Source organism: Balaenoptera ricei, chromosome 3, assembly GCF_028023285.1.
Source record: "Balaenoptera ricei isolate mBalRic1 chromosome 3, mBalRic1.hap2, whole genome shotgun sequence".
Taxonomy (NCBI): domain Eukaryota; kingdom Metazoa; phylum Chordata; class Mammalia; order Artiodactyla; family Balaenopteridae; genus Balaenoptera; species Balaenoptera ricei.
The window spans coordinates 176227183-176250826 of NC_082641.1; the positions used below are offsets into that span (position 1 = coordinate 176227183).

General features: G+C 55.8%; 3 protein-coding genes across 5 annotated transcripts in view; 2 read left to right on the forward strand and 1 right to left on the reverse strand.

The window, feature by feature from the left end:
- MYO1F (myosin IF) overlaps positions 1 to 14732 on the forward strand; it is a 31247-nt gene extending 16515 nt beyond the window's left edge. Inside the window, exons 16-31 of the mRNA XM_059919174.1 lie at positions 34 to 120; positions 616 to 783; positions 1944 to 2029; positions 5163 to 5244; positions 6749 to 6855; positions 7320 to 7418; positions 7507 to 7651; positions 9896 to 10010; positions 10104 to 10273; positions 10912 to 11057; positions 11421 to 11567; positions 11757 to 11905; positions 12430 to 12513; positions 13107 to 13302; positions 13380 to 13549; positions 14273 to 14732. Coding sequence (XP_059775157.1) covers positions 34 to 120; positions 616 to 783; positions 1944 to 2029; positions 5163 to 5244; positions 6749 to 6855; positions 7320 to 7418; positions 7507 to 7651; positions 9896 to 10010; positions 10104 to 10273; positions 10912 to 11057; positions 11421 to 11567; positions 11757 to 11905; positions 12430 to 12513; positions 13107 to 13302; positions 13380 to 13549; positions 14273 to 14349 — 2028 coding nt within the window. The 3' untranslated portion in view covers positions 14350 to 14732. The remainder of the gene's footprint in view (positions 1 to 33; positions 121 to 615; positions 784 to 1943; positions 2030 to 5162; positions 5245 to 6748; positions 6856 to 7319; positions 7419 to 7506; positions 7652 to 9895; positions 10011 to 10103; positions 10274 to 10911; positions 11058 to 11420; positions 11568 to 11756; positions 11906 to 12429; positions 12514 to 13106; positions 13303 to 13379; positions 13550 to 14272) is intronic.
- Positions 14733 to 17933: 3201 nt separating this feature from the next.
- Positions 17934 to 23598, forward strand: ZNF414 (zinc finger protein 414). Of its 2 annotated transcripts, none has more exons than XM_059918542.1 (8): positions 17934 to 18058; positions 18767 to 19076; positions 19400 to 19507; positions 19612 to 19717; positions 20262 to 20605; positions 20686 to 20736; positions 21175 to 21348; positions 21442 to 23598. In XM_059918542.1, exons 1-8 carry the CDS (start codon positions 18056 to 18058, stop codon positions 21513 to 21515), a joined length of 1170 nt encoding a protein of 389 aa, XP_059774525.1. In that variant the 5' UTR covers positions 17934 to 18055; the 3' UTR covers positions 21516 to 23598. The 2 variants fall into 2 exon arrangements, with proteins under 2 accessions (XP_059774525.1, XP_059774527.1); XM_059918544.1 differs by having other exon boundaries at positions 22521 to 23598.
- Positions 21789 to 23644, reverse strand: part of HNRNPM (heterogeneous nuclear ribonucleoprotein M) — a 51895-nt gene continuing 50039 nt past the window's right edge. For both annotated transcript variants that reach the window (XR_009502548.1, XR_009502547.1), the window contains 2 exons: positions 22762 to 23203; positions 21789 to 22551 (listed from right to left, as the gene is read on the reverse strand). The gene's annotated coding sequence lies outside the window, so the exon portion shown is untranslated. The remainder of the gene's footprint in view (positions 22552 to 22761; positions 23204 to 23644) is intronic.

Consider the following 23644-nt stretch of genomic DNA (forward strand, 5'->3'; position numbering starts at 1 on the left):
TGATCCCGTCCCTGCCCCCTTTGCCACCACCAGGAGGAGTACGTACAGGAGGGCATCCGCTGGACCCCCATCCAGTACTTCAACAACAAAATCGTCTGTGACCTCATCGAAAACAAGCTGGTGAGGGCCAGGACAGATTTGGGGGTTCTCACTGGGCGCCGGAGCTGGGCTTGGGAGAGCTGGGAGAGCCGGGGCGGTTCCAGCCCCCGTAGGCCCTTCTCACCCATGCTCCCCCTTGGGCAGATGGAGCCCCACTGACGATACCTGTCAGCCACCTTGCCCATTCACTCTGCTTACCTGCTCACCTTTCACTTATTCACTCAACAAACATCCCCCCAGGCAGGCTGCTGGGGATAGAGGGGTCAAAGCTGACAGATCCCCCCACCATCTCAGTCTGGGGAAGGGATACAGGCATGGATCCTTTATGGGGTCCCCCACCCTATCCTGCACCAGCGAGCTTCCACAGCAGCCCCCATACATCTGGGCCCCCCACCAGCACCTTTTGCACTTGTATTTGGAAGCCTCTCCTCTCCCTCTCCAATGAGCGAGACGGGGGCAGGGCCGGGCAAGGCTGATCCCTGCCCCGCCCACCCCACCCGACGCCCTCACCCGCAGAACCCACCAGGCATCATGAGCGTCCTGGACGACGTGTGCGCCACCATGCACGCCACGGGCGGCGGTGCCGACCAGACGCTGCTGCAGAAGCTGCAGGCGGCCGTGGGCACCCACGAGCACTTCAACAGCTGGAGTGCCGGCTTCGTCATCCACCACTACGCGGGCAAGGTGCGCCCCACCCCCGCCCCATGGACCCCAGGGGGATTCCGCCCAGACCCCCAGCCAGGGCTGAAGAACTCCACCGGCCCCCTTCTCCAGCCCTCCCCCGACTGGCCAGAAACACAGACCCCCTACCACTGATCCCCAAGAACTGGCCTGTCACCCCAACCCATGGCCCTTCAGCCGGGGCTGTGGAACCCACTGGCCCATGATCAAGCCCACAGCTCTCCCAGCTAACAGGACAGGTCCCCCCCTTATAGGACACAAACTCCCCCCCATCGACCCCAAATTAAGCAGCAGACCCCCAAGCCCCAATCTGAGCTGTAAGCCCCACTATCCCCCTGACCCAGGACACAGCCCCCCTCCTTCTGATCTCAACTTGGAGTCCCCAGGGCCATGTTGCCAGCCACTGCCTCCACGATAGGCTGGAGCCCCCTACACACAGGCCCCTAGCCAAGGCTTTAGAAATCCACTGGCCTCCGACCCTGGCCATGGCCCCCCTCCCCAGTTTACAAGACTGAAGACTCTCCCATTGACCTTAACATGGGCAGCGAAGAACCTCAGGGGCCCCCTGGCCGTACTGCAGCCCACCAATCCCTAAAATGGGCCGGAGCTCCCGTGTTCCCTCAGCAGGAAGTAGCCCCGACAGAAACTATGCAGGGCCCCCACCTTGCGGATGGCAGACCCAGCCCACAAGCCTGGCCAAAGCCCCCCCCCCACCAAACCCCAGCCAGTGCTGTCACCCTCCTGACACAGTCCCCCAGCCCCCAGCCCCCCAACCAAGCCCAATACAGATGCTCAATCTGACCTTTTGACACCAAATTCAGTCGTGGAATCCCCGGGGCCCACCCCTGCCAAGATTGCAGCCCCTCACCCCCCAATCTGAGCTCTGTCACCTCCCCATCCCTCGGATCCAGCCTGCAGCCCCCGCCCCCTAATCTGGACTGTGACCCCCATCTTCCTTCACCTCTGACCCAGACTGCAGCCCTGACCCTCCAACCTCACCTTGAACATCAGACCTCCAGGGCCCCCGGGCCCATGCTGCCCCCGACCCCCTATTTTGAACTGTAGACACCACCTAGTCCTCTCACCCCAGAGCAGGCCCCCACAGGACGCCCCCTCGACCCTCTGCCTAAGTCCCTCACTCCCACCACGCCGCCTTCCTCCAGGTATCCTATGATGTCAGCGGCTTCTGCGAGAGGAACCGTGATGTCCTCTTCTCCGACCTCATAGAGCTGATGCAGACCAGTGAGCAGTGAGTGGTCCCAGGCGGGAGCCTCTGGGCAACTCCTTGTGGGGATGGGGGAGGCCCAGAGACCACCCCGTCTTCCCCAGAGCTCCTATCACGCCATAAACTTTGGGGGGGGGGGGGTGGCTGTGTTTCTAATGACTGGTTCTGATTAAACAGTAGCCCGAGGTCCACAGCGGGAAGTGAGGAAAGCCCTAGCAGCAGTTCCTTATGGCCCTTCCAATGCTGCCCTCTGCAAACCCAAGCATCTGTGCTGGTGTGGACGGCTTCCCTTTTTACACAGTGAGAACACATCTCGCTGTGCATTTTTCTGTATTCATATGTATGGATCCATCTCCCTGATCACAGCAGCATACCGGGTTCCATCTTTTTATACCTCAAAATTTTATTCAAGCGCTGCTGTGTACCAGGCATCATTTGAACTTTTGGGGGTAGAGGACTGAACAGGTCAGAGAACACAGATGCTCTCATCAAGCTGACAGCCAAGTGGCGAGACAGACATTGAACTAGAGGGAAAAAAAGGCAAATAGAATATAGCATGGGTGAAAGTTCTAAGACAGTGGTTCGTATAAAAGTGTGGTTACTAGACCAGTAACGTCAGCATCCTCTGAGCTGATTACAAACATAGAGTCTCAGGCTCCACCTCAGATAGACTGAATCAGAATCTGCACTTTAACAAGACCCCAGGAGTCATGTGTACATTAGAGTTTGGGAACCATTGATTTAGAGCAATGCTATCCAATATTATTCCACATCCAACAGAACTGAAGCCACACACATAGTTATTTTTAAATGGCCTGATTCAGGTATAAGTTACATACCATTAAATGCATCCATTTTAAGAAATGCTTTTTAGTAAATGTTCAGAGTTGTACAACCATCACCATAATCCAGTTTGGAACACGTGCATCACCCCAAAAGATCCTTCATGCCAAATTGCAGTCAGTCCCCATTCCTGCCACCCGTGTAGTTTTAAACTTTCTGGTAAGCACACTTAAAAAGTAAAAAGGTGTTGCACAACAATGTAAATGTACCTAATACCAGTGAGTAGTACATTTTTAAATGATTTAAATGGTAAATTGTATATTGTTTTGTGTATTTTACCGCACACAGACACGCACAAAAAAAGAAAGCCATGTGTACCTAACAAAACACACCTGCTGGTCAGATTTCATCTAGAGTTTGTTCTTTCTAAAAAACAGAATTGTAGTAAAAGATTTACCATACAACTAATTGTCTGTGGAATATTAAATAGTGAAACAATTTTTTTAAGAAAGTAAAAAGCTGAACAAGTAAAACAGGTGACATTTTTTTAATGTTTTCTTTAGCTCAGTATACCCAAAGTAGCATTTTAATATGCAATCAGTACTAAAAAAATTATTGATGAAATACTTACATTCTCTTTTTCCATACTGCATACTCTTTGAAATCCAGTGTGTATTTTAACACTCACAGCATATCTCAATTTGGACAGGCCACATTATAAGGGCTTCAGGAACCACGTGTGACCCATGGCTGCCATATTGTAAAGCACAGAGTTAGAGCTGTGGTTCACAAAGTGGGGTCCCTGGACCAGCACCCTCAGCAACACCAGAAATTATTGTTAGAAATTATTGGCCCCCAGTCCAGACCTGTGAATGAGAACCTCCAGGGGCGAGGCCCAGCTATCTGTGTTTCAACAAGCTTTCTTGGTGATTCTGGTGCCCACTGAGGTGTGAGAACCACTGGGACAAGTATGAAGAAGAACTAAGTTGGTAAGGGGTAGACAGTGAGGAGGGCATCATTCATTCTTTTTTTTTTTTTTTGCTTTCTTTTAATTGTGATAAAATACACAAAATATAAAATTTACCTTTCTACCCGTTTTAAAGTATACAGCTCAGTGGCATTAAGTATTAAGTACATTCACAATGTTGTGTAACAATCACCACTATTAGGTTCAGAAACATTTCATCACCCTAAACACATACTCTGCATCTATTAAGCAGTCCACTTCTTCTGGGTTATGGTGGTTAGGGAAGATCTCACTGAGAAGGAGGAAGAAGCTGTGAATGTAACAATGTTACCAAACCAAACTCGGGCCCCTCGCTCAATGCGCAGCAAAGCCAACCCCCTGACACTGCGTGGTGGTGAAGGAAAGTACAGCGTTTATTGCAGGGCCAAGCAAGGAGAATAGGCAGCTCATACTCAAAAGACCCAAACTCCCTGATGGCTTTCAGCGAAGGGTCTTTAAAGACAGCATGAGGGAGAGGGTCACAGGGTGTGTGATCAGCTCATGCACAATTTTCTGATTGGCTGATGGTGAGGTAACAGAGTGATGTTTCTGGAATCTCCATCATCAACCTTCCAGTTCCAGCCAATCTGGGGTCTATGCACTATGTGGTCAGCACATAGTTAGCTTCTTCTACCTGATGGGGGTTTTAATATCTGCAAAACAACTCAAGGATATGGCTCAGGATATTATCTATGGCCCTTGAGGAGGAACTAAAAGTCCTTAAATTTGTTTTACAGCTGAACTATTATTATTTTGTCTTGCTTGGCTGCTTTCCTTCGTTTCTGCATTTTCTCACTTTCCTGATTAAATTTGCTCTTTGGAACTCAGAGAAGGCCTGGGAGGCTAAAGCTTTTCTACAAACAAGAGGCAGGGGACATGGTGGGGGATTCTGTCTCCGGGAAGGCCCCACAGGGTCCTGCTCGGTTTCACCAAAGTGAATTTAACTGATCCCCTGTTGATGGACACTTAGGTTGTGCCCATCTATGGCTATCACAAACAGAGCTACAGCAACAAGATCCTTGTCCATATTTCTTTGCACACACGTGCAAGCCTGTGCCTGTCAGATGGTTCCTCCCAGGGGACCTACCCCTGTTGCCCGAGATGCTGCATCACTTAGCTTAACTTTGTTCTATTTTACTTGCTACCCAAGTCATACATGGTCATGGAGGAAAAAGTAACAGTACAAATAAATCAAGGAACCAAATGGACAAAACCAACTTTCTGATTCTCACCATCACACCCCCTAGCATTAAGGAAGAACCGTACTGTACAGCATGTCCTCTGGGTCCCAGGCACCTAGACAGCCCACCTCTGGGAGGGCACCCAAGTTCCAGCTGCACCTCCGACCTCCCCTCTATCCCTGCCCAGGGCCTTCCTCCGGATGCTCTTTCCTGAGAAGCTGGATGTAGAAAAGAAGGGCCGCCCCAGCACAGCCGGCTCCAAGATCAAGGTGGGCATGGGGAGGAATGGGTCCATTTCCCTCATTCCAACGTCAATCCCTCCCCCATCCCAGGGCCTCTGCCCCTCCCTCTGGCACCCTCTGTTCACCAGGGCCTTCTTCCAGCTCTGGGGTTAAGGAGCTTGGACCAGCTTCCTTAATGTCCTCCTAACTCCCTAAATCCAGAAGTGAACCATCATCCTAATGTTTTTTGTTTTTTGCTTTTTTGGTCTTTTGGTCGTGTCACTTTTTTCTTCATTGTGGTAAAATATACATAAAATTTACCATATTAACCATTTTTAAGTATACGTCTCAGCAGCATTAAGTACGTTTGCATTTGTGCCACCATCCTCACCATCCATCTCCAGAACTTTCATCTTCCCAAACTGAAACTCTGTCCCCATGAAACACTCACTCCCCATCCCCTCCCCCAGCCCCTGGCCCCCACCATCTACTTCCTGTCTCTATGGATTTGACCCTTCTAGGGACCTCCTATAAATGGAATCAGACAGCATTTAACCTTTTGTGACTGGTTTATTTCACTGAGCATATCTTCAAGGTTCAAGCATGTGTCAGAATTTCCTTCCTTTTTAAGGCTGAATAATACTCCATTTATGGATATACCGTTTTTTCTTATCCATTCCTCCGTTGATGGACACTTGGGCTGTTTTCACCTTTTGGCTATTGTGAATAGTGCTGCTATGAACATGGGTGTCCCATCCTAATAATATTTCAATAACCATATATGGGGCACTTATCAGTGCTGGCAGCAAACACAAGACACTTTACAGAGGTGGGACTAGTCCCATCTGGCAGATGGCAGGCCAAGGCTCAGAGAGGTGCAGTCACTGGCCCAGATCACACAGCAGAGCTGTGATCCACACCAGGGTCTCTCCTGCCGCTCCCCCGATCCTCCCACCTGGAATGATTTCCTTTCTAGTCTCCCCTGAGGGACTAAAATGCACAACCCTAGCCTCTCAGACACACACACGTGATTCTCTGCTTCCAAAGTACTGTGCCCCAAAGGACAGGCAGAAATTTCTGGGCAACATGCTCCCACGTGCTCAGTTACTCCATCAACAAACGTTCAACAAGAGAAGCCACCGCAAGGAGAAGCCCGCGCACCGCAACAAAGAGTAGCCCCTGCTCGCCACAACCAGAGCAAGCCCACATGCAGCAACGAAGACCCAACGCAGCCAAAAATAAACAAATTAATTAAAAAAAAAAAAAAAGTTCACTGAGCACTTATTATGTGCCAGGCTAAGCGGTGAATATGGCAGACATATGAGCTCCTGGTTTGCGGTTTGAGGGTCAGGTAGATGCACGATATCAACCCCATGTGATACGTGTTAACAGAGTCACATACGGAATGGACCAGGGACACCTGAGCCCGTGGTCCATCAGGTGCCACACACCCAGCCAGTGTGTCCTGTCTCTTGTATTCAGGGTGGGAAGAGAGAGAGGCCAGAGGGTCCCATCTGTGCTCCCCACCCCCACTTTCTCCCCGCTCCCTTAGAAACAAGCCAACGACCTGGTATCCACGCTGAAGAGGTGCACACCCCACTACCTCCGCTGCATCAAGCCCAACGAAACCAAGAGGCCCCGTGACTGGGAGGAGAACAGGTGACCCCCCGCCGCCCCGTCTGGGCCAGTCCACACCAGCTGACCCTCCCTCCACAACCCCCCCAGGGTTGTGGGACCCATCAAAGGGCTCACCCAAGCCGACCCCTAGGACCAGCGCAAAACCCCTCAGGGCCCCAGGGTTATACCTAACACTGATCAAGACCCCAAGGGAAGACCCCAGACTGTCTGTAGGATGCCCCAGGGACTAACACAGTCCCCCTCATTCCCCAAACCCCACGTGCCACCCCCTGAAATTGAAACTGACCCCCGAACAAACACAGATCCCCCAGAACCGAGGCTCCCCCAATGCACAAAACTAACTCTCAAGCAGGCCTCTGTGGCCAGCAGTGAACCTCCTTCCCTAGACCTCAGAACTCACCCCCTAAACTGCCTCCAGCACGAATCCAGACACCCCCCCCCCAACTCCCAGGACCACCAGGGGACTCAGGCTGCCCTCCCTCCAGGGTCAAGCACCAGGTGGAGTATCTGGGCCTAAAGGAGAACATCAGGGTGCGCCGGGCAGGCTTCGCCTACCGCCGCCAGTTTGCCAAGTTCCTGCAGAGGTGAGGCGCCCTCCGCCACACACACCCTGGCCCCAACACCCAACCGCCCTGCTAGCTGCTCAAACCCTCCCCTGCCCTCCCCCTCCAGGTATGCTATTCTGACCCCCGAGACGTGGCCGCACTGGCGTGGGGACGAGCGTCAGGGGGTCCAGCACTTGCTGCGGGCGGTCAACATGGAGCCAGACCAGTACCAGATGGGGAGCACCAAGGTCTTCGTCAAGAACCCTGAGTCCGTAAGTGTGTGTGAGAGACAGACAGACAGACACCAGCATCACCTGCGTGGTCCTGCTCTTCAGGCCACTGTGCGACTGTGGGCACGCTTCCTCTCCCCTCCAAGCCTCAGTTTCTCCATTTGGAAAGTGGGGAGAGTCATAGCCACACCGCAGGATCAGGGCAAGGATTAGACAAAACAGAAAGTCCGAGGCATGGTGCCTGGCATGTAGTAGGTGCTCAAAAAAAACTAAATTAGCTGAACGGTCCATGGTGGCCAGGAAGCAGGTGAAGAAACACATGGCCGCCTGTGGTGACATCCCCTTGGAGGAGATGAGAACTCACAGCTTATCCAGAGTGTCTTTTTCTTTTCTTTTTTTTTTTCTTTTTTTTTTTTTTGTGGCCATTCCATACAGCTTGCAGGATCTTAGTTCCCCAACCAAGGATTGAACCTGGGCCCTCAGCAGTGAAAGCGTGGCGTCCTAACCACTCACTGGGCCGCCAGGGAATTCAGAATGTCTTTTCGACCCTTCCTTTCTTCTTTCTTTCCTCCAGCCCTTTTTTCTTTCTACCGTCTTCATTTTTTCCTTTGCCCTCCTTCCTCCTATCTTGTTTTCTTTCTCCTCTTTTCTTCTTTCATTCCTTCGTTCCTGAACACATTTGTGTCCCCGGGCTCACCCTACTCCAGTATAACCTCATGTTAACTTGGTTACATCTGCAAAGACCCTCTTTCCAGATGGGGTCACAATCATAAGTTCCCACCAAGTGGACAGGAGTTTTGGGAGAACGCTATTCAACCCAAGTACACCAGGGCCAAGCTCAGATTTGGGGCACACCCACCCCTGCCTTTCCCAGCATAAAGGAGATGCCTTTAAAACTCTGGAGACAGGAAGATTCATTTCCCAAACTGAAAACAAATCCTCTTCACTGGGCAGAAATAACAAGGTTGGAGGACACTTGTCCTGGTTGACTGGCCCACCCCCAGTTCTGCATGGCTGGTCTCCCTTTACTCATAACTGTCCTTCCCTCGGCAAACCACAGAATGCATTTACGTGCCCTCCAGACACCCTATACAAGGCATTACTTGAACGTGCTTTGCACACGTACCCATGGACCCACAGAGTATTGGTCTGAGAATCAAAAGAAGATGTAAATGCCAGTCAACTCCCTGCAACCTGTGAACCTGCGATGTTTTTTTTTTTTTCCCCTGGTGAGAACTCCCCACTTTTTATGAACAGTTATTAAACACCCACAGCTTTAAAAGTCCTTCAAGGTATATATTTTTAAAGTGAGAATTCTTTTAGTTCTGGCAGGGAAGCCTGGGGTTTCTGGGAGACATCAGCCACCTTGGTCAGCAAAGTGGCAGCCACGCTTTCAGCAGTGATGTGATATTTGTGTATTTGAGAAACCCCTCTAGGTGAAATGTCAATTATTTTTCTAAATAAAGCCCGACTTTATTTTCAATACTTTTCCCATTTTCACTGATTGACAATGCTGTCCCTTCTGTCACTAAATTTCCATTTGAATTATGACATTTCCCCATCATCCATCCTGGTCCGACTGGTTGTTCTATTCTTTGACCAGCACCCCATTGTTTTTATTACTGTAGATTTGTAATATTTTCATATCCAGTAGGTTCCTTTCCCTGATACAGTCACCGGTTATTATTCCAGATGACTTGCTCTAATATAGTTTATTCTCTAAGTCCCCTGTGGGTGGAGACTCTTAAAATTCAAAAGCCTTTTCTCTGCTTTCTGTGAAAGCTTCCTTTCCAGGGCTGCCACGGATGGGTGTGCAGGTTGTATACTGCACAACCATGTGGTAGCCGGTCACATCCCAGTCCTATCCATCAGATTTTCATATCTGCAGTACTTTGTTGGTTTTCCAAGATGCACACTGGTTTGCATTTCTAACATGTCTGAAACTGAAGTGTACCTCACATGGATGACATGCCACAGTTTAATTAGCATGAGAAACCATGATGTTATACCATTTCCGGTAAGACCACACAGCTAGTAAGTGGCAGAGCTGGGATTTGAACCCAGCAAGACAAACCTGCAGTTATAATTTAATGCAGAAGATTGTGCCCAGTATTGGGACCCTGGGTCTGGTCATTTGGAGAAAGACAAAATTTTTTGCCCACAGTGTAAGAGCATGTGTGCGGGTGCCTGTCAGCAAGAGCACGTGGGTGGGGTGGGCTCAGGGGAAACTGGAGACTGTGTTCCCCGGGGAGATGCCAGGACCCACCGGCCCTCCTTCTTGCCCAGCTCTTCCTTCTGGAGGAGATGCGAGAGCGCAAGTTCGATGGCTTTGCCCGCACCATCCAGAAGGCCTGGCGGCGCCATGTGGCAGTCCGGAAGTACGAGGAGATGCGGGAGGAAGGTGAGAGGCTGCAGGTGGGAGGCTGGGGCTGAGGACAGAGGGGCCTGAAGGAGCCAGGCTGTGACCTCTGCCCCCCACCCTGTGTCGCCACAGCTTCCAACATCCTGCTGAACAAGAAGGAGCGGAGACGGAACAGCATCAATAGGAACTTCGTTGGGGACTACCTGGGGCTGGAGGAGCGGCCGGAGCTGCGTCAGTTCCTGGGCAAGAGGGAGCGAGTGGACTTTGCTGACTCGGTCAACAAGTACGACCGCCGCTTCAAGGTGAGGCACTAGCAGGCGGCCACATCTGGGACCCTGACCCCAGCCTGGCCACCCCCCACCAGAGGTACACCCTCACCTGGCCCAGACACACCTGCCCACAGGTATAGGCTCAACTAATGTAGATACAGCTGTCCATCAAATACGCCCTCGTGTAGCCCAGACACACCTGTCCATCAGGTACATCTTCACCTGGCCAGACACATCTGTCCATAATTACACACTCACCTTGTTCAGAAGTCCTGACCACAGATTCACCTTCACTTATCCGGGACATACTTATCCATTAAGTACATTCTCACCCAGTCTAGACAGACCTCTCAGTTAGACACACCTTCACCTGGCTCAAATACACCTGTGCACAGGTAAACTCTCATCGGTCCTGGGCACCCATGTCCAGCAGGCATACCTTCACCTACCCTGTACCTGTTCACTGCCCAGAAACCCTTTTCTAGCCAATATACCCTTACTTAACCTCCTGTTTCTCATATAAAGTAACCACTCATGTAGCTTCACATGGAGGGACCCTCACCTGACCTGTCCTTCACCTGACCTGCCAGCGCTACCTCTCTGCCTGGGGTTGATCCCCTGGGGCCAGGCTGCCGATGCCCGGGGCTCCCTCTGGTTTTGCATCCTCATAGGCCATCAAGAGGGACTTGATCCTGACGCCCAAGTGTGTGTATGTGATCGGGCGGGAGAAGGTGAAGAAGGGACCTGAGAAGGGCCAGGTGCGTGAGGTCCTGAAGAAGAAGCTGGAGATCCAGGCCTTACGGGGAGTTTCCCTCAGGTGGGGCTCCCACAGGCACCCCCGCCAGGCCCCTTCATTCTCAGCTGCCCTCTTACTTGTTACCCCATCTGTCACCCTGAACGTCTTACCTGCTGCTGTACCTGCAACCTTCTCTTGGTCCTACCTGTCACCTTCACCTGCCCTCACATTCATGATCCTTATTTGCCAACAGCACCTGTCCCCTCACCTGACCCTTACCACCTTTTCCAGCTCCTTGCCACCTCTCCCGTTTCCCCTCACATGTGTAACCCCTCACTTGCCCCTTACCTGACCCCTGACCCTCCCCTGTCCATCTCAAATGTCAGTCCTTCTGCCAGCCTCACCTGTCACTCTCACCTGCCTTTCCTCCCGCCCCTCCTCCAGCACGAGGCAGGACGACTTCTTCATCCTCCAAGAAGACACGGCCGACAGCTTCCTGGAGAGCGTCTTCAAGACCGAGTTCGTCAGCCTCCTGTGCAAGCGCTTCGAGGAGGCGGTGCGGAGGCCCCTGCCCCTCACCTTCAGCGACACGTACGACCCTCACCTCCTGCACCATCCTCGGGCTGGGCACTGCTTCCTCCTCCGCCTCACGGACCGGCCAAAATGCGCCCGTGCCTCGTCCCCTCCCACCCCAGCCCGGGTCCGGCAAGGATGGGATGGGGAGGTGACCCCCTCTTGGGGGGAGGTGGGGACCCCCACAGCTTCCTCCTCTCCTCACAGACTACAGTTCCGGGTGAAGAAGGAGGGCTGGGGCGGAGGTGGCACCCGCAGCGTCACTTTCTCCCGTGGCTCCGGCGACGTGGCGATGCTCAAGGCTAGCGGCCGGACCCTCTCGGTCGGCGTGGGTGATGGACTGCCCAAAAGCTCCAGTGAGTCTACGCCGAACCGGGAGACAGAGACGAAGAGGCGCTCAGGAAGAGGCGGGCCCCTAGGGGCGGTACCAGCCATAGGGACCAATCAAGGCTGTGGGGGCGGAGCCAGTGGCGCGGGGCCAAGGGTGGGTGAGGGCCATGGAGGGGCGGGACTTGAGAGACCTAAAGAGAGAACGCGGCCGTGAAGAGGGCAGGGCTCGCGAGGTGACCAATGAGTGGGCGAGAACCATGGAAGGGGCGAGGCCGCGGAGTCCACCCTTGAGCAGGCTATGAATGGGGAGAGCCTTGGAGTGGGCGGGCCCAGGAGCCAATGAGAGATAGGTTCCCGGAGGGGCGGAGCCAATTATTGGGCGGAACCAGTGTTCCAGTAACTAAGGGGCTCCCTCCTGATGGGAGAGCCAGTGAGCCGGGGGGGCGGGGACCGCGGCGGAGCCACAGGGTGGATTAGACTTGTGGGCGGGGCCAAGAACCTCGTCTGGTCACCACTCAAATCCCTACATCTTTTGCCCTTTCCCTTTCAGAGCCTACACGGAAGGGAATGGCCCAGGGAAAACCTAGAAGGTCGGCCCAGGCCCCTACCCGGGCAGCTCCCGGGCCCCCTAGAGGTGAAGAGACACCCCCCACTAAGTGTCTTCCTTGCCTCTTGTGGGCTCCAAGGCCTAAACCAGACCTCTTGTCGACAGGATCTAACAAGCAGAGTTGACCATGCTCTTCTTTTCTGTCCAGAACTCTCCATAGCTCCCCATCTCCCAAAGAATAAAGGCAAAGCTTAGTTTGGTATTCAAAGCCCTTCAGAATCCGAACCCAGCTAACCACTGACCTCTTCTCTCCTCCCACCTTACACTCCTGTCATGCAAGCTACATGTTATTTTGCCAACTTACCAAATTTGTTCTTACCTCCAGGCCTTTGCTTGGGCTGTTTGCTCTGCCTGTCTCCCAAATTCCTACTCCACTTGAGCTCTTATTCATCCTCCAAGACTCACCCGCAAAAGCCGTCCTACAGAAGAGGGTAGGGGAAAATCTTACCCCTTCAGAGTCTCCCTCTAGGGCCTCCTAGCCCCAGGGTCTCTCTCTCCAGGCCATTCCTTACCATACTGGGTTAAGAGTAGCTGCCTCTTCCCTCAGACAGGGAACTTGGAGCCAAGTCCCCCCAAATCGTCCTAGCATCACCCTGACAAATGCCCCCATCTCCTTGCAGGCCTGGATCACAATGGGGTGCCTCCCTCTGCCAGAGGGGGCCCCCTACCCCTGGAGTTCACATCCAGACGGGGCTCCCAGAAGCCACCACAGGGCCCTCCATCCTCAGCCTTGGGGGCCAGCAGACGCCCACGGGCACGGCCACCCTCGGAGCACAACACAGAATTCCTCAATGTGCCTGACCAGGGCATGGCTGGGTAGGTGGTGTGGGAGGGCAACCCCAGGAGGTGGGGGAGTGTCTGGGGCTATGACGAGTGCCTCCATGTGCCCACAGCATGCAGAGGAAGCGCAGCATAGGGCAGAGACCTGTGCCCGGCGTGGGCCGACCTAAGCCCCAGCCACGGACACATGGCCCAAGGTGCCGGGCACTGTACCAGTACGTGGGCCAAGATGTGGACGAGCTGAGCTTCAACGTGAACGAGGTCATCGAGATCCTCATGGAAGGTGTGTGTGCCAGGGCAGAAATGGGAGGAGCCAGGGTCTGGAGGTCACCTCCTAAGCCATCCTGGGAGCCTGGCCTCACTTGTATCGCACCCCGTACCGGCCTCATTCTTCTCACCTGTCAAGCACTAGGACTAATGGCAGAACCTACTTTGTGAGTAGGAAATGGGCCATGTCTGGATGGCCCAGGCCGCCAGACCTCCTACCTTGCCCCTGGGTTGCCCCTAGAGAAGCCTGGGACTCAACAGCACCCTCTGCAGGTGGGTAGGGGAACCCTTAGGGGTCATTCCTGGTTCCACCAAGGGGATTATGGAGGGACCTATAGGAGGAGATGGATGAGGGACGAGCACAAGTGAATAGTCTAGAAAATGTCAGAGTGTGAGCCAGTGGCAAGGAAAACCCACGCGTTGCTCCCTCCCTTCCGTCTTCTCTTTTTTTTTTGGAAGTCCCCTAAAAGACATGTTTTTTTCTTTTCTTTGCCGCACCGCTCGGCTCGTGGGATGTTAGTTCCCGGACCAGGGATCAAACCCAGGCCCTCGGCAGTGAGAGTGCAGAGTCCTAACCACTGGACCGCTGGGGAATTGCCCTTCTGTCTTCTCTTTTCAGCTTCTGCCTTATGCCAGGCCAGTGCAGACGAATAAGACAGAAAGACAGACACAGAGCCAGCATGAAAGGCTTTCTCCAGAGTGGGCTGGGCTCAGCCTCATGCTCTCTTCTCTCCCACAGATTCCTCAGGCTGGTGGAAAGGCCGGCTGCATGGCCAGGAGGGCCTTTTCCCAGGAAACTACGTGGAGAAGATCTGAGCGGGACAGGGGCCTGGGATCCTGCCATCCCACCTGCCTGCCTGGATCCTGCCAGGAGCCAGGCCCTGCAATGCGGGTCTCGTTTCCCTTGGCTGCATTGGCCAGAAGGTCCAGTCCTGTGGCCTCCAGCCCAGCCTAGCCCAGGTCCTGGGTCGAGGGGTCACCACTTAAGCCACCCCCGGGCCCTGGCTTCCCCCAAGGCACACCTGTTTCCTCCTGTGTCAAACAGAGCTAACAGCAGAACCTACCTCCCAGCTGCCTTGTGAGTAGGAAGTGAGTTGTGTCCTGCAGGCAAAGTGCTGGGCACAGTCGGGGGGGCCTTGACAAGCTTGACTTCCCTCCTTCTCTCACCACTGAGGCAATAAATGTTTGCCGAGTGAAAACATGAGTTAACTTACTGAGCCCCAACAAGGACCACCTTCTTACAACCCTGTGGGGTGGGAGCAGCGAATATCCCATTTTACAGATGGAAAAATGGAGGCTCGGAGAGGTTTAGTCACTCACCCAAGATTGCACAGAGCCAAGTCTTGAACTCAGATATGCTTCTGCCCCTCACAAAGCTTGAGTTTGTCTCACTTGCTAGCTTCCAGAAGCTGCATGCCAGCTTTCCTGCAGCAAATGTTCCAGTGGGTCCTGTCAGCTTTGACTCTGCACGCCCCCGCAAACAAACTGGGACCCTACTGGACCCTGACAAAGGAGGCAGGTCCCACATGGCCCCCCATAATTCACCCTGAATCACCCCTGAACCCTGACCCCCACCCCATGTCTGTGTTTTCTTAGCCCTCACTCACCTAGCGTCAGGACCAGTTCTGACATTCGAGGACCCTGGCCTTCTGCACTTATTGTCATGGTGAAGAGGGGGTCAGCCTAGCTACCAGCTGTCTGTTGGTCCCCGCAGCTGTCTCCAAACCAGTGCCGGAGTCTGAGCCTTTCAGACCTCCCTGCAGGTGCAGCTGAAACCTTAGGTCCGACCCTAAGGATCCTGACTTTCCAAATGAACACCCCCTCTGTGCTCAGCCCCACAAAGAGCAGTCAGTCTGGGAGAGATGGAGCCAGATGGGTGGGGTCAGGACTGAGCCAGAGAAGAGACAGGGGCTGGAGCAGGGGAGGGAGATGCAGAGAGAGTGTGGACATTGCTGGAGGAGCCAAGAAGGATGAAAAGGGTCAGTAGATCTTTTTTTTTTTTTTTAATTTTATCTTTATTTATTTATATATATATTTTGGCTGCGTTGGGTCTTTGTTGCTGTGCGCGGGCTTTCTCTAGCTGCAGTGAGCAGGGGCTACTCTTTGTTGCGGTGCGCGGGCTTCTCACTGAGGTGGCTTCTCTTGTTGCGGAGCACGGGCTCTAGGCGCGCGGGCTGCAGTACTTGTGGCGCACGGGCTTAGTTATTCCGTGGCATGTGGGACCTTCCCCGACCAGGGCTGGCAACCCATGTCCCCTGCATTGGCAGGCAGATTCTTAACCACTGCGCCACCAGGGAAGCCCTGGGTCAGCAGATCTTGATGGCAAATACCACACAGAGTGATCTATGCTGTGATGGGAGGACTCCAGGCAGAGGACACCTACCCACCTGGGGGATGGGAGATGAGGTATCAAAGAAAGACTGGTCAGCAGAGCCTTCTGTAGAATCTACACCTACCTGGGAAGCTGAGCGTGGCTGGGAAAAAAAAATCCCAATTTTGCAGCTGGGTCTCAACAGCCCTTTTATTAGCCAATCACTATACAAAAGCATTTAACCAGTCCCTTGAATGTCCCTGGTTCTCTGCATCTCTGACTTTTGCCCCTCCACTGCCCAGTCACCACTGTGCGTGTCTCTCTGCAAGACTTAGATTGGGGGACAGAGTGGGGGAGGACTGTGTGAGCCACCACCTCATCAGCTGGGCATTTCCTGGTGCTGAAGGGGAATGAGGGCCTCTGTCTCCCTTCTCTGCCCTAGAATTCATCATGCAGGCTGCCCCCACTCCTGGCACTTTGGGGTACAGCCCTGTGGCCCCACTGCCATAGCAGGCACCCTGTTTGCAGGAAGTGGGGCCTTCCGGGCAGGACTGATGGGTGAGGTTTGGGCGAGGCACTGGGGATGAAGAAGGGAGTGGGTTTGACATCTTCTAACAGACAGCATCTCACATCTAGGTTATAAGCATCTTCGGACTGCAAACCTCAGAGTCAGCTTGGTCCCACCCATTCAGCAACATCCTGTTGACTCTTTTACAAAATTTCTTAAGTTGGGCCCCTCCTCTCCCTTTCTTGGTTCCCTGTCCTTTCTGGGACCTCGCCCCACCCTTCCCCAGATTGCACCAACCTCCCCTGCACACACACACACACACACACACATCCCTCCACCCTGCATCAAAATGATGTTTTTTTAATTAAGGAGTTTTTAATACAGTTAATGAGTTTTAACTGTATTAATGATAATCAAAAGAAAACAGTTTTTTAAAATTCAAACAGCCCATGGGAATTCCCTGGCCGTCCAGTGGTTAGGACTCTGCGCTTTCACTGTGGTGGGCCCGGGTTCGATCCCTGGTCAGGGAACTAAGACACAAGGGTTTTTTTTTGGCTGCACTGCACAAGCTGCATGGTGCGGCCAAAAAAAAAAAAAAAAAAAAATTCAAACAGCCCAAGAGTGTGAAAAATCTGTCTTCCCCTCACTCGAAAATTCCTGTCCCCCCCAATTTGTTAACGTCTGTCTCATTCCAGTGGTATTCTTAGCGTATAAAAGCAGATAGGGGGCTTCCCTGGTGGCGCAGTGGTTGAGAATCTGCCTGCTAATGCAGGGCACACGGGTTCGAGCCCTGGTCTGGGAAGATCCCACATGCCGCGGAGCAACTAGGCCCGTGAGCCACAACTACTGAGCCTGCGCGTCTGGAGCCTGTGCTCCGCAACAAGAGAGGCCACGATAGTGAGAGGCCCGCGCACCGCGATGAAGAGTGGCCCCCGCTTGCCACAACTAGAGAAAGCCCCCGCACAGAAACGAAGACCCAACACAGCCATAAATAAATAAATAAATAAATCCCATTTTAAAAAAAAAAAAAAAGTCATGTTCCTTGCTTTAAAAAAAAAAAAAAAGAAACGTACGTTGGATAGGTGACTCATTCCACGCCGGTATACCCAATGCTCTCCATCCATCCTCCTGAAAACACGCACCTCTCCATCCTTAGACTACACCCGTTCCGGGTGTCCCGAGGACGGACAGTTGGCTTGCTTCCTGCCCTTGGCTATCTCAGCAGACCCATTGCAACGTCAGAACTAAGTGCATTGAAAATTTTGACGGCCACTGCCAATTTCCCTCCAAAGAGGAGGCCCTCTAAACACGACCTCTTCAAAAAAAAAAACCGCTGTTTATCCCCTTTCGAGGTATGGTGACGGGACTGGAGAGGATGAAGATGCTCATTTTGCAGAGGAGAACACAGAGGCCCGGGAAGATTTTAATCCTAGATCTCTGCGTGCAGATTCTTTGCACCCTATGACTGCCCTCGGCTTGCAAATCCGCCACGGCGCACGTTCCGCTGTCCAGGACAATCCCGGATCTCAGGCCCCGCCTCCTCGCGGAGCACTGTGCACAAGCCCCCTCCCCCATTCTCGCGAGAGCTGGGAGGCGAAAAATGGCGCCGACGTGAGCGTGAGCCCGCGGCCACCGAAGGAGTCGCCGCAGCCTTAGCTGGCGCCGCCGGAGTCGCGGGCACAAGAGCCCGAACCAGGCCGAGGATGGTGAGCGCGGCGCCGGGGACGCGGACGCGGCGAACCAGCGGGGACTGGCGGGGAGCGGCCCTGTTGCGCACATAGCCTCCGGCCGACCCCGCCCCCACATCCGGGCACTCGCCCGCCGCTGGCTATCACTCGGGGAGCACCCTACCCCCTACTTCCGGGCCTGGTTTCGACTGGGCCACGCCCACAGGGCTCGGGCACCACCCCAGATCTTCATACGGCCGGGGCCCCAGCACTTCCAGTTCGCCTGCACAGCTCGAGCCCGGCTGGTAGCTATAGCTCCGTCCTCGAACACCCACTCGGCCACTACTGGCCCCTCCAGCAACTTCCTAGCCGCGCCCGGTTCAGAGCCCCGCCTTTACCCCGCCCACTCCCTCTGGGCCACGCCCCTGCCTTGTAGGGGCCTCCCACCTTTCCAAGTTAGGGTCAAAGGCATGCTTCTTTCATGTAGGTGATTCTTAGAAAGGTACCCCCTTCTACATTTGGAACAACTCCAAGCTCCCTCCCAGAGAATGGGGACACAGGAGGCAGGAGCTCAATCCACCCTCACCCCCTGCCACTCCTTAGGATGGGGGCTGACTGGGTGACGTCTCCGGGGCATTTGCTGCTTCAGGAATGCCCAGTGGTCTTGGCGGGGTGGAGGAGTTCCCCTGGCTGTCCCAGGCAGACCCTGGGCCCAGAGGGGTTCTCCCCACCTCTTCCTTCCACCAGGAGGAGGAAACCTCGGGTCCCAGCCCGGACATGCCGGCCACTGCAGAGCCCAGCTCCAGTGAGACCGACAAGGAGGTGTCCCCAGTTGTTGCTGCTGTAGCCACCTCCTCTTCCATGGGGGAGGAGCCAGGCTCTGACCAGGCAGCCACACCCCCAGTGTGGGAACGTGGAGGGCTTGGAGGGACCCAGCAGGGTGCCTCCCCAGCCCCAGACAGTGGCCATGCTGGCCCTGGACCCGGCCTTGGCCTGACCAGCACTGTCTCCGGAACCAGTGAGGACCTGCGGCCTCCCAGACGACGCCCACCACCAGGTGACCCGTGATGGGGCCTTCTGGGGGATCACAGGCCTGGAACGATAGAAGTGAAGAATACAGAGTATCTCCAGACTTGGGGCCCATCTAGAGGGAATCACCACTTACTGAGCCCCAGGTGTATGCCAGGCTGTGGCTACAGTGAGGAGCCAGGCCAACTCAGCCCCAACCCTCTGTTGGGGGAGGCAGAGGGTGAAGGCCCCAGTAAGAGACCATAGCGTAATTGCAGCCCCATACACGCCTCTCTGGGGTAGAGCCCTGGACAGTGTGGATGGAGAAGGGACGGTGACACCCCCCTCCCCCCTCTTCTGTGCGTCCTGCAGGGAAGCAGATACCCTGCTCCAGCCCTGGCTGCTGCCTCAGTTTCCCAAGCGTTCGAGACCTGGCACAGCATCTGCGTACCCACTGCCCACCCACGCAGTCCCTGGAAGGTAGGGCCAGGGTAGGTGGTGGGGAGGCAGGTTAGGGCGGGAGGCAGGCAGAGCCGACTGGCCACCCCTCTCCACTCCTCTGTCCTTCATCCCTGCCCTGCCAGGCAAGCTCTTCCGCTGTTCCGCCCTGAGCTGCACCGAGACTTTCCCCAACATGCAGGAACTGGTGGCACACGGCAAGCTGCACTACAAACCCAATCGCTACTTCAAGTGAGACCCCGTCCACCCCCACCTCTGCTGGTGCTCGGTGACCGGGCAGCTCCCCCCAGCACTGATTTGACAGCCACTACCTGGGGTCCGGGCTTTTCTCCCTTCCTAGTCCAGGGGGTTGGGTCGGGGAAGTGGGCGTGACCTAGGGCAAGCCTTGCCCTTAACCTGCCCAGAAGAGAGACTGGTCGCTAGAGCAAGTTCCAGGGACCCCGAGGGCGGGGCTTGGAAGGGGTTTGGGGTGGGGGGGGGGACATACTTGGCGCGGCTCCGCCCAGCCCTCTACCTCCCAAGAGGAAAAGCGATCACCTAAGTCACAATTGAGACTTCCTTCCTCATCTTCCCAGGGCTCCGACCTGGAGGGGTCCGGAAGGGTCACGACCACAGTAGGGGGACGCTTAGGGCAAATTCCTCCCCCGCAGATGGGGGATCTGTTGTTTGGGCCCAGGCTCCCTTACCACCCTCGAGCGGCGGCTCCGCAGGTTACTACGGATAGGCCCCTCCCTTGTCCCCCAGGAGACCCAGCCCAGCCCTGTGCCGCCCCCAGGTGTGAGAACTGCCTCCTGCGCTTCCGCACGCACCGCTCCCTCTTCAAGCACCTGCATGTTTGCGCCGAGCATGCGCAGAGCCCAGCCCCACCGCCACCCCCCGCCCTCGACAAGGAGCCACCAGCGCCCGAGCGCCTCCCGGAGTCCGACCCTGCGTCGGCGCCTGGGCTACAGTTCCCGCTGCTCGAGCCGTTCACGACCCCTGCCCCTGCCCCCACCGGGCCCTTCCTGCCCTACTTGAACCCCGCGCCTTTTGGCCTAAGCCCCCCACGCCCGCGCCCCTTTCTGGCCGCCGCTCCCGGGCCGCCCGCCTCCAACGCCGCAGTCTGGAAAAAGAGCCAAGGTGAGTGTGGGGGCAGGGCCGCCTGAAGGGTGGGCTGGGCTCCTTTTGACTTCTGACCTTGACCCGCCCATTTACCGCAGGTGCCGGCGGCAGCCCGCGAAGACCCCAGGGCGGCTCCGATACGCCCTCAGGTGCGTGCAGGTGATCACCGGGGAGGGTGGAGGGGATTTCTCTCCTGCGCCCTGCGGGGCATAGGGAATACTGGGAGGCAGCGGTGCCCACCCCCTTCCCAGGTGGCCAGAAATGTCACCCCCGAAATACAGGATTTTGCCTTAAAAAATTACGGCCCCTGCTCTTTATCTGCGCCGGCGTTTCCGTGTAAAACTCTCACCCGGTTCCCGAGTGCTTCCCCCTACGTTGGTACAGAGGATGGGAGAGGGGAACGCGGATAAGTCAAGTTTGGTGCCGCCAAATACATGGGGAAACGCCCGGGAGAAACGGATCAGCCGGTCCAGAGCCCCGGCGCCTGGGAGCTGATGGGGAGGCGGGGAGAAAGGTCCGACCCGCCCTCGCCCCGGTCCTCGCCCTCGCCCAGGGCCCGGGGCTGACGGCGTCCCGCCTGCCCGCAGGGCACGCGGCCCCGAGCCGCATCGTGTGGGAGCACACGCGCGGCCGCTACTCGTGCATGCAGTGCGCCTTCTCCACGGCCTCGCGGCCCGCCATGACCCTACACCTGGAGGACCACCGCCCCATCGCCCCCGCGGCCCCGGCGCCCGGGCAGCCGCGCCCCGACGCGCCGGCGGGTAAGGCCCGGGAGCGCGCGGGTGGGGAGGGCGGGGGCCCTGAGGCGAGGGGCGGGGCCGAGGCTCAGGCGCCCCCTCCTCTGCTCCACCCAGACCCGGCCCCGCTGGCACCCAAGGTGTCGCCGCTGCTGTCAGAGGGGGAGTGTCCGGTTTTCTCGCCGCTCTGAACCACGCCGCGTTGCGGGTGGGCTGTGGGTAGTTTTGTAATTTTAGAGGGGCCTGCGATGGGCGGGGTGGCGGGACAATAAAGGAGGGAGATGAGCCAGCCTGTGCTGTGTCTGGGTCCCATGCCCCTCCAGTGCAGTCCTGGGGGGCTCCCACCTCGGAAGGGGGCAGGCCTCCCCTCACAGCCCACCTGTGTCCCACCTCCCCTGTCAACCTCAACAGTGAGACAGCTGTAGGTGGCCCTCTGTCCTGTCCCACCACTTCCAGAAACCAGATGAGGTGGAAGTTTCCAGTTTTATTTTAAAACTTCCAGGAGTCAGGAGTGCCCGCCCAGCTGGAGCCCCCCAGGTCCTGAGGCCAGCACTGACTCTCAGGGAGGTGACAGGGCGGTGGGGCAGTCCCAGCAGTAGAAGGGAGGTGCCAGGGCCCCCAGGGCTGGGCACTCTGGCAAGCCGGGGCTCAGGCCTCATCGTCCTCCTCCTCCTCACTGTCTTCGGCTGCCCACTTCTCCTTCTCCCCCTGCCACAGCTCTGAGGAGGAGGGTGGGTCAAGGCCAGCCCTGGAGAGCCTGTGCTCCCTCCCTTCTCACCTCTCCCCCATATAGGTCCTCTTCTTCCTATCCTTCCTGGGAAGTCAGGCTGGGGCCAGAGTTCAAAATCTGGTCCCACACTGCTGTCACCAGAACCCTGAGGTTCAAGCCTCCAGGGTATGGAAGTCCCACGAGTTGCTGGCAGCCACTCCTCGGGGCCTGGCTTTACTTCCTGCATCTTGCTCCCTTCCAGCTCAGGCTTCAATCCCGCCCCCGTTCTGGAGCACCGGAGGCAACCCCCCGCCCCTTCCCCGCAGGCTGAACACCTCTGGAAACAGGGGACTCTTCCGATCGTGCTCCTCCCCTGCGTAGTACCCCCACCGCTCCCCACAGCTCCCCTCAGCTCTCTGGATGAAGATCCTGTTCTCCTAGTAGCCCACAAGGCCCCATCTTGAACCTCTCCACCTCCTCTTCTCAGGACCACACTCAGCATCTGTCTCCTCTTCCTCCTGGGGAACATAGACATCCTGTGAGCAAGAACCCAAGGACCAGGTCCCCAGCCCCACCCGACCGTTTCACTCCTTATCTCCTCCATCTTCCAAGTCATCAGAGTTGTCCTCTATCTGCGGCCAGCAAGACACCAGTCATCCCCTGGGTGGAGTCCCCAGGCCTCACACCCCTCACTCACCAGCCTCCTATCTTCCCCTTGCCCCCCTTACCATCCTCCCCCTAGTCCTCCTCGGAATCTTCGTCCCCCAGCATGTTGGCCTCAGTCTCAGAGTTGAGCAGGGTCCCCATCATCGAAGCCATCCAGGTAGCCAAGCTCTGGTAACGACTCAAAATCCTGCTCCCGTTAGCGCAGCTGCTGTGACTCCTCGAAGTTGAACAGCTCCAAGTTCTGAAGGCCCTTCAGCTTCTCCTGGGAAGGGTAACAGGGAGATCTGGGCACCCTTTGGACGTGTCCCACCTGGCCCCAGGAGCCGGCCTGCCCGCCTGCCTGCCCCATTGCCCTCAGCCTCAGAGTTGAGCAGGGTCCCCATCATCGAAGCCATCCAGGTAGCCAAGCTCTGGTAACGACTCAAAATCCTGCTCCCGTTAGCGCAGCTGCTGTGACTCCTCGAAGTTGAACAGCTCCAAGTTCTGAAGGCCCTTCAGCTTCTCCTGGGAAGGGTAACAGGGAGATCTGGGCACCCTTTGGACGTGTCCCACCTGGCCCCAGGAGCCGGCCTGCCCGCCTGCCTGCCCCACTGCCCTCAGCCTCACAAGGGGCTTCAGGGCTCCAGTGTCCTTGATGGGGTTGCAGCTGAGTCCCAGGTGGCTCAGGCCAGGCGTCCACTCCGCCAGCACCTCCAGGCCCCCACTGAAGCGGCTGTCACTCAGCACCCGCTGTAGGGCCAGATGGGCTGTCAGGGAACCCTGGGGCTCAGGCCCCCTGTGAGCTCCCCTCCCCCTTCTCAGCCAGAAGCCTTGGAACCACAGCTGGGTGATCCTGGGGAAGACTCAACCTCTCTGCATCTCACTTTCTTACTCCTTAAAATGAGTGTCATGAATGCTCATCCTTTGGAGTTCTTGTGAGGATTCAAAAGAGGGATGGGGAGAGAG